This window comes from Bufo bufo, chromosome 2 (assembly GCF_905171765.1).
Source record: "Bufo bufo chromosome 2, aBufBuf1.1, whole genome shotgun sequence".
In the NCBI taxonomy this organism is placed as follows: Eukaryota; Metazoa; Chordata; class Amphibia; order Anura; family Bufonidae; genus Bufo; species Bufo bufo.
The window spans coordinates 254,088,663-254,098,278 of record NC_053390.1 but is presented as its reverse complement, the minus strand read 5'-3'; the positions used below and the strand labels follow the sequence as shown (position 1 = coordinate 254,098,278).

Here is a 9,616-nt window from a genome sequence, read left to right as displayed (position 1 = left end):
AGTTGAACCTCATGACAAATCCTGTCTGGACCTGTTCCTAGTTTAAGTTGTCTCCGAGTAGCTTTCACTTGATCTTCCGTCAAATGCACCTTCTTGCTGGGTATCCCTTTTTCTGGTCTTTGTACGTTTTATAGGCTACCCAAATGCTGAGGAGGAACAGGAGCACTATTACTAGAACAAACCTGTCACGGTAGGGAGCAGTGAACCTGAACTACCTGTTCCACTGTCCCTACCTACTTGCACAATTCACCCTAGACAGTGACCCACAACTGGATGACAGTCCCTTCCTAGATAACTGCAAGGGCCTATAACGAAGGAAGAACCTAGTGAGACATTGACAACCACTCTAAGAAATTGGCAGAACAAACTAGCTGTCACGACCATGTTCATGAGTAGGGTTATTGGCTACGCTCGGGTCCACTACCCCATCATTTAGCTAACTAACCTTCCCCATTTCCTCTCCCAATAACCACACACAGCCACTGTTTGGATTAAATCGGCCACAGCAGCCGTCTTTTATTAAATAATATAAATAACATGAATAAACATAACACTTGATATAACAATGACATATATATATAAATATATACATGTCTAACTGACGAGGGGGGTCCTAGAAGCCGCCTAACTGCACCTTAAACGACCACAAACCACCACGGCAATTCCATCTTGCCCCCAGCCGCGTACCACAAGCTCGGGGACACCAACTGACGGACGCCATACCAAGCCAACCAGGTGCCCCAACTCTGAGAGTCCAGCCCCACCATTGAGGCCCTCTCATTCACCGTTACCATCCAGTAGCCCCAGCTTCTATGACCTCCCCCCGCCACGACTGCTGCGACAAACGCAACACTTAAAGACACACTCCGTCCACCACCCCTTGTCCATTTTTTTTTTTTTTTTTAATACATTTATTTGTTTATAAAATACACATTTTTTTTTTTTTTTTTTATATGCATCCCCTCTATAATATACCGTTGCCGCCCTGAAACATCCAAGTACACACTACGGGAGGGAGGGAGGGAGATGCTGGCTCTCTGCTCCTAAAATGGCGGGCGCTGACCTGCCTCACCACTACTTCAGCCTGCCGCTCCCCGCCCCTTTCTAGCTCCTCCCCCCTTTTCCTGCACTCATCCACTTAACCCTTACCTTCCCTGACCCTTGCTCACAAAACCCCTCATGCCGGCCTCCCCTGAAGCGTGCCGCTTCGTCCGGCCTCACTTGAGTAGGGTTATTGGCTACGCTCGGGTCCACTACCCCATCATTTAGCTAACTAACCTTCCCCATTTCCTCTCCCAATAACCACACACAGCCACTGTTTGGATTAAATCGGCCACAGCAGCCGTCTTTTATTAAATAATATAAATAACATGAATAAACATAACACTTGATATAACAATGACATATATATATAAATATATACATGTCTAACTGACGAGGGGGGTCCTAGAAGCCGCCTAACTGCACCTTAAACGACCACAAACCACCACGGCAATTCCATCTTGCCCCCAGCCGCGTACCACAAGCTCGGGGACACCAACTGACGGACGCCATACCAAGCCAACCAGGTGCCCCAACTCTGAGAGTCCAGCCCCACCATTGAGGCCCTCTCATTCACCGTTACCATCCAGTAGCCCCAGCTTCTATGACCTCCCCCCGCCAACAACGCGCAGCTTGACAGCCCTTAAGCTCGCGCGTTCCGCCACACCCGGAGGGCTGTTTCAATACCTCCCTGCAAGTCCAGTGACCACAAATCAATGCCCACCGCATTGAGGTGGACTCCATCCTGTCTCCAAAAGCCTCCTGTTCCTGCTTCCAACTCGGGGTGCCTCACCACCACCGCCCCATGTTTGGCACAGAACCGCCCAATCACCCTGTTCAGCTTAATCCTAGCCTTATTCAGCCTTTCAACCGATCTCGCCTCCCTCCAGACCTTCCTGGGGACAATGTCCGACCACACAGTGACAACTGACGGGAAGAGGGACCACAAACGCAAAAAATCAAAACGTATATCCCTGATCAACTCTCTGCAAGGTCGGACCCCTAGGTCATTTCCCCCAACATGCAACACCAAGATATCTGGGACTCTATCTAACCTGGCTTGCCGATGAACCTCCTGCAAAACATTACCCCACACCATACCTCTGCGTCCGATCCATCTTACTATGGCTGTCCCCCGATCAAACCCCAGCTGCCGCCCATTCTGCCGAACATCCGCTCGTAATGCCCCCCAGAACACGAACGAATGGCCCAGGATCCAAACTAATAACGGGGCATCACCTGAAAAAAGAACGAGACAAACATGGTTAGACACAGCCTTAAACTGCCCCTAAACGCACATACAGCCGAAAACGCTCCGACTCCCACCTCCCAATACGCTTAATCACTTCATCTCGCACCCCCAAGCGAGCAGCCTCCGTGGCAGCACCTATCCTGAAGGAATGACCCGTAAACTTGCCAGAGTCCATTCCTAGATTACGCAAACATTTCTTGAATACCGCTATAAATTGAAATCGTGATAAAAAGGAGCCATCCTCGTGTCTGAGAATCGGTCCTGCCGCGACCCCTGCCCTTCCTTGAAAATCCCGCAAACACCGTACTGGACACAATAGACATCCCGGCACCTCAAACAATGAGACTAAATGACCCCTCCCCTCCTGATCCGTCTTTGAAAATCTCAGATAAATCAGCACCCTGTCGTCATATAACGTTACATCCTCACTCCTCAGACCCCCTTCCCGCTGCACACTTGCACACACTAACTCCCCTAAACGAAAGGCTCCGAAAAAAGCCAGAGCAAAGGCTAGTCTAAATAAGCTCACCTCCCAAGCCGAGCGACACACTCCAGCTACCTGCTCCCCTAACTGTAACAATAACGAAAAGGACACCGGTAGGCGGGAATCTTTGACACGCTGAAACCTTCTATAACCCTTCAAAATTTGTCGGACCAAAAAGGACTTAGTAATGTCCGGGGAATTCCGCAACTTGAATCCGAAAGCCAAGCCCGCCATGCAACCATTGATCTTGGCAACCGACCAACCTTGATCCTTCACGTGGCCAATGAACAGTAACAACGGAATTTCCCCGTCCAGTACCTCGACCCCTAGGTCATTACACCACTGCTGCCACCTACTCCAAGGCCTATCGTACATCCTCCACGTGCCTTCACTCAATGATGCCTGCAACAGACAAGCTACGGTACCTCCAGGATCTCCCACAACGACTCTGGACACACCAATCCGACCTGACTCGCCTCCGGGGCCAGCTGGCGAAACCGCTCCCACTGAAAACGAGAAAGTGCGTCAGCTATACAGTTAGAGGAACCAGGCACATGCACCGCAAACACCCAAGCATTAAGGGACAAACACCGGAGAACCAACTGCTGCAATAGGCAAATAACTGGGGGGGAAGAAGCCGTTACCCTGTTGATGGCTTGCACAACTCCCAAGTTGTCACAATGGAAACGAACCTTCTTGTGCCGAAACTTCTCCCCCCAGAGCGTGACTGCCAACACAATGGGGAAGAGTTCCAACAATGCCACGTTTTTTACCCACCCTTTTCGTACCCAGGACTCAGGCCTCCGACCCGCACACCACTGCCCTTCACAGTACGCCCCAAAACCCGCTCCACCCGCAGCATCCGTAAACAATTCGAAATCAAACGCATCAACCACCCCCCCCATAACTAATGCTCTGCCATTAAACTGTTTTAAAAAGGAATCCCAAACTTTCAAATCCCCTTTCAACTCCCTGCCTAGTCTAATAAAATGGTGGGGAGACACCACCCCTCCTGTCGCCGAAGCCAACCTCCTACTAAAAATGCGGCCCATAGGTAGGATTCTGCATGCAAAATTTAATTTGCCCAACAAAGACTGCAGGTCCCGCAGACGAATCTTTTTTGCTGTCAATGCCGCCGCCACCTCTGTTCTTAAATCTGACACTTTGTCTACTGGTAGCCTACACTCCATCCGCTGTGTATCTATGACAATACCCAAAAAACTTAGCTCAGTAGCCGGCCCCACCGTTTTGTCCACCGCTAACGGGACTCCAAAACACTCAAAAACAGACTGTAATGTGGATAACAACAACGAACAAACCCTGGATCCCCCCGGCCCCAAACACAGGAAATCATCCAAATAATGAATGACAGAGTGACAACCTGATTCCTGAACCACCACCCACTCCAGAAAAGAACTGAAACGCTCAAAATATGCACACGATATTGAACAGCCCATTGGCAAACACCTATCCACAAAATAAGCGCCATTCCAAAAACAACCCAGTAAATACAAACTATCCGGGTGAACTGGCAACAACCGAAATGCCGCTTCAATGTCACATTTTGCCAACAGGGTACCCGGACCCAGCTTCCTTACCCACTCCACAGCCGCATCAAAGGAGGCATAAACCACAGAACAAAGTTCCGGGTCAATGCCCTCATTGACCGACGCACCCTTAGGGAATGATAAATGGTGGATGAGCCTAAATTTATTAGGCTCCTTCTTAGGGATCAAACCCAAAGGGGAAACTCGCAAGTTACTGATGGGTGATGTAACAAACGGACCATCCATCCTCCCTAGGGAAACCTCTTTAGCTAACTTTCCTGTCACTATGTCCGGGAACTGCAATGCCGAGCGCAAATTCTTCCGCTTCTCTAAGACTGGTAACGGGTGTGAAGGTATATGAAAACCGAACTTAAACCCTGAATACAAAAATTCAGCTAACTCCTGGTTCGGATATCTATTTAGATGCCCCACCATCCTTTCCACTCGCACTGGGGTCTGCCCCTTTTGCAAAACTATCCCCCCCCCTTTGTCTACCCCCTCTAAAACATCTGCTAGCCCCATGGCCCCCGCCACACACGGAACATTCATGCCTAAATTTGCATTTTTGGCCGAATTTGCAACTTCCCTCATTGAAAAGGAAGCAGTATCCTCTTCCAACTGGGGGCGTCCCTGTACCTTGCTGTACCCCAACCCCTGACTCACTCCGAAAGGACTGACCACTCCTACCTGGCGCTGTCACCCTCATCCATAACGCAATGTCCTTATGGTCCCATCTCATATTAGGACGGACCGCTTTCCTCTGACGAAACTGCTCGTCATACCGTAACCACCCGGAACCCCCATACACTCTATAGGCTTCCCCAATAGCATCCAGATAGCAAAATAAAGGGGAACAGCATTCCGGACTCTTCTCCCCAATCACACTTGCCAAAATAGCAAAGGCCTGTAGCCAATTACTAAATGACCTAGGGATAAGGCGATAGCGACGCTTATCATCATCCTCCTTTCTTACTCCATCCTTTTTTACCACATCAAGGTTGAACCGCTCCAACGGAAGCAGCGAAAAAATTTCTATATACTCTCCCTTCCAAATTTTCTCACGCACCTCCGTTTTCAAATGCGCTCCCAGGGGACCCTCAAAGCAAACATACACCTCCCCTTTTGCGGCGTCATCTAATCTGGGCCTATCCTCCTCACCTCCCGCCTGCGTCTGCACTGACACTGATTCGGCTACACCCGTGCTATTGGCCACTGCTACATTACTATTGTTAGCGGTCGCCGGTACATTGCTATTTTCTGCCCCCAACCCCCACGCTGCTAAGGGGGTAGCCCCCGTTGCCCCCCTATCCTGACTAACCCCAGCTAAACCACACAGCAAGCGCCCCAAACCACCGATAATAGCACTATTGCTCCCCCCCGCCCCAGGCGCCACATTAAATATAGATAACAGTGTTCCCAGTGATGTCTCACCTAGCTGCCCGGGTGCTGTGAACCCGGCAGCCGCAGGTCCTGATTCCTGACGGACGACTCCTGGATCCACGACGTTCCTTTGATGGGTACTTGCGCTGTTCGCCGGCAGCACCCCAGCCGGATCACTGCTGGGTGCGTTAGGGATGGCTCCGGGACGCCCTCTGTCCTCAACGGTGTCAGGACCAGTAGCGAACTGTCCGCCCTCAGGAAATGGCCTGCGCAACTCCCTGTCCTCCATATAAGCATCTGCACGCCTGTCTTCATGCCCAAAAGGCCTGCTCTGGGGCGGGGAGCCGTCCAGAACAGCCTCGTCCTCCTCCTCTGTAAGAAGCGCATCATGGCAAGGCCTGCGCCCGTCCCTGGCACCTACAGGCGCAGCCTCGTGTGCCACTGAAAGGGGCTCATCCTGTAAGGGCCTGCGCCGGGCCGCCCTGGCCGACCGCGCAGCCCCGCTGCTGCCTCTGCTGCCACTACCTCTCCCACGCTGAGCAGGCCTCCGACTCCTGGGGACAGGAGGGGATCCTGCAGAACCAGGTCCTGACTCCCCTGTTGCTGGCGCGATGGGCTGAGGGGAAGGCCCCACAGCCTCTGGAGGGTCCCGCCGGACATATGGATTCCTCCCACGCCGGGAGGCCGCAGTAGCCTTAGAATGCTCCCGGCGTGGAGGGTCCCTTGTGGGGCTCCTGACACGGCGCCGGACCCGGGGGGGTAAATCAGGGCTCAGGCGCGCCGGCGGCCGTACCCGCCGCGGCCGTGTAGCTGCTGGAGTAGGGCTAGACGTACCCACCTCCGCCCCCCCTAGCAATGCGGTCACCTGCTGCTCCAGCCAGTCGCTGCCCCTGGTGTCCGCCGCTTCCCTCAAGCGCCGCAGCATCACCTCCACTGCTTCTGCCATTGCTGAATCCGATGCTGCAGTTCAGAAGATGTTGGCTCTCTGCCAGATGCTGGCTCTCTGCTCCTAAAATGGCGGGCGCTGACCTGCCTCACCACTACTTCAGCCTGCCGCTCCCCGCCCCTTTCTAGCTCCTCCCCCCTTTTCCTGCACTCATCCACTTAACCCTTACCTTCCCTGACCCTTGCTCACAAAACCCCTCATGCCGGCCTCCCCTGAAGCGTGCCGCTTCGTCCGGCCTCACTTGGCCGTGACTTCTGGAACCGCATGCAGTTGCCTGCGGTCTTGTCTTGTTGTCAATCACAGGTTGAGGGCTGTAGTATGTTGCCTCACCTGTGGTTGCCGCTGGCAACATAATGTATGTGGCAGTTTAGCAGCCTGAGCTGGTGCTGGGCAGCTTGCTGCAATGTGCATGCGGTTACACCTGGCAACCTTTCTTTGTTAGGTGTGTCTTTTGTATGTCTGGTGTGCACAGGGTTTTAGTTATGTGTGCACTTTCTCCTTTAAGTCTTCCCTTCCCTGGTGTTGGAAGGGTTAACTCCCTTCTTAGTGTGTGAACACTGGGTGTGTCTGTGTGGGTGTGGCTACTTGGGCTATAAAGCCTCAGTGGAGACCTGAAGCTGAGGGGTACTCCAGCCTTGTTTGTTAGCTGGAGGCACCCTCCTGGTCCCTTATACCATCTACCAGTGAGGGCCACCCTTGTGGTCATACTCACACACACACCCAGTGTTCACACACTAAGAAGGGAGTTAACCCTTCCAACACCAGGGAAGGGAAGACAGCCACTTAAAGGAGAAAGTGCACACATAACTAAAACTCTGTGCACACCAGACATACAAAAGACACACCTAACAAAGAAAGGTTGCCAGGTGTAACCGCATGCACATTGCAGCAAGCTGCCCAGCACCAGCTCAGGCTGCTAAACTGCCACATACATTATGTTGCCAGCAGCAACCACAGGTGAGGCAACATACTACAGCCCTCAACCTGTGATTGACAACAAGACAAGACCGCAGGCAACTGCATGCGGTTCCAGAAATCACGGCCATGAACATGGTCGTGACACTAGCTGGGTCAAACCAGGGGAGACTAATATAAACCAAATCAGTATAAACAAGGTACAGCGGCTCAAGGTACAGCGGGTGGGACAGGTGCTCACCCCCAGGTCCCACCCTCAGGACCAAATGGGAATACTAATATACACAACAGGCATGGGGGGGCACACTACAAAAGGGAACACCAGGCAGTATACTAATAATACACTTTATTGTGTTAAAATAATTAAGAACATACCCCTAAAATATACATAAAATATAGACCATGTACAAATCTATGCAATGCACACAAGGTAATACCGCAAAATATAACCGTGAAGCGGCTGGTGGTAAGTAGTTGCAATCTTATATTAATATCCACAATCACTGTATGAGCCAGCAAATGAGGAGGAAGCGACTGCGTTGAAGAAACAATTGCTAGAAAGAGACTACCCAGTTCAGGTGATAGATAGGTCACTGGAAAAAGTGAAAAAAATGGAAAGAAAAAATTTATTTTTGGCTAGTGATCCCCAACCACAAGATGAGGTATTGAGAATTATATTACCATTCAATTCTCAGTATAAAACAATGGAAAAAAGTATCCGAAAACATTGGGGACATTTATTAAATGACAAGGTAATTGGTCCCCTTTTGAGTGAAGCCCCTCAAATTACGTACACTAGGGCAAATAATCTGGCCGGCAAGATAGCTCCAACAGTGAAGTTGAGGAAAGAAACCAAGAAAAAAGAGAACTGGTTAGCAGTCAATGGGTTTTTTAGATGTGGCAGGTGTGCCAACTGCAAAATTACTAGTTTCCCAAAAAAGACCACAAAAGTAGTGTCGACAGTTAACTCATTTAGTTTGGAAATACAGGAATGCCTAACTTGCGATTCCACAGATGTGATATTTGTTACAATGTGGATGCAAGAAACAATATATAGGCAGGACAAAAAGAACACTAAAGAAGAGAGTAGCGGAGCACGTGGCAAATATTAGGAAAGGCCTGGAGACGCACTCCCTATCCAAACATTTTAGAGTAATACACAACAGTGATCCTACGGGGTTGAAGTTTGTAGCAATTGAAAAAGTAAAAAAACCCTGGAGAGGGGGGAACCATATTGCACACATGTCGCGTCAGGAATCCCGGAGGATTTTTGAATACGATACCATCATTCCTAGGGGCCTTAACGCTGAGATGGAAGTGTTCGGGTTTTTGTGAGGGCCTGTCTGGTAGGGATGGGACATCGCAGTTTGGTCGTTTATCGACACTGTGATCTCCCCTCCTTGCCGGACGGCTCCTCCTAGGCTACAATATTAACAGGATTCCCCACTCTCGTCTGGCAAAAGTATCTCCAAATTATCTCCAAATCATCTCCAGTTAATTAGCCTTCCATTAATAGGAAGAAACGCAACAGAAAACGCATGTAGTACAATAGCGGTTTCAATGCGTTTTCTGTGCGCTTTTTGATATTTTGTATGTGACTTTGTAGTCCTCTCCAAGTGTCTATATTTTAACGGGGTCTATATATATAAGGTCTATTTATTGTTTTATGGTTTTTACGTATTGAACTGTTGTAATGTACATATATAAATGCACAGATGACCCGCTCCATTACGGGAGAATCCACTCCATAAAATACAATATGCATAAGAAATATGGAGGATGGTGGGCGGAGCTTACCATTTATAACGAGTGAGGATCCGTTCACTCAGTAGGCCACTGAGGAAGAGGCGAGAGACCCCGAAACGCGTCTGGCGGTTGTTAGAGTGAGCGTTGATCCACCTAAAACCAAAGAAAAGGAACAAAGCCGGCAAAGAAAGGAAGAAAAGCCAATTCAGCAGCGCTGCTGTGAAAGCTGTCGCATAATATTGACGTCACCAAGTAAGCATCCGGTCTCCTTGGATACCCGGTCACGTGGGACGCTACGTTCAGGC

At 50.3% G+C, this 9,616-nt stretch overlaps 1 protein-coding gene across 3 annotated transcripts; it reads right to left on the bottom strand.

The window, feature by feature from the left end:
• Positions 1-1,554: 1,554 nt before the first annotated feature.
• LOC120988742 (translation initiation factor IF-2-like) lies at positions 1,555-6,729 on the bottom strand. Of its 3 annotated transcripts, XM_040416390.1 has the most exons (3): positions 5,756-6,728; positions 3,203-3,283; positions 1,555-2,280 (listed from the first exon to the last, which is right to left on the bottom strand). In XM_040416390.1, the coding sequence occupies exons 1-3, from the start codon at positions 6,648-6,650 to the stop codon at positions 1,685-1,687; spliced, it is 1,572 nt and encodes a 523-aa protein (XP_040272324.1). In that variant the 5' UTR covers positions 6,651-6,728; the 3' UTR covers positions 1,555-1,684. The 3 variants fall into 3 exon arrangements, with proteins under 3 accessions (XP_040272324.1, XP_040272326.1, XP_040272323.1); XM_040416392.1 differs by lacking the exon at positions 3,203-3,283 and having other exon boundaries at positions 5,756-6,729; XM_040416389.1 differs by lacking the exon at positions 5,756-6,728 and having other exon boundaries at positions 3,203-5,747.
• Between the last annotated feature and the right edge of the window lie 2,887 nt (positions 6,730-9,616).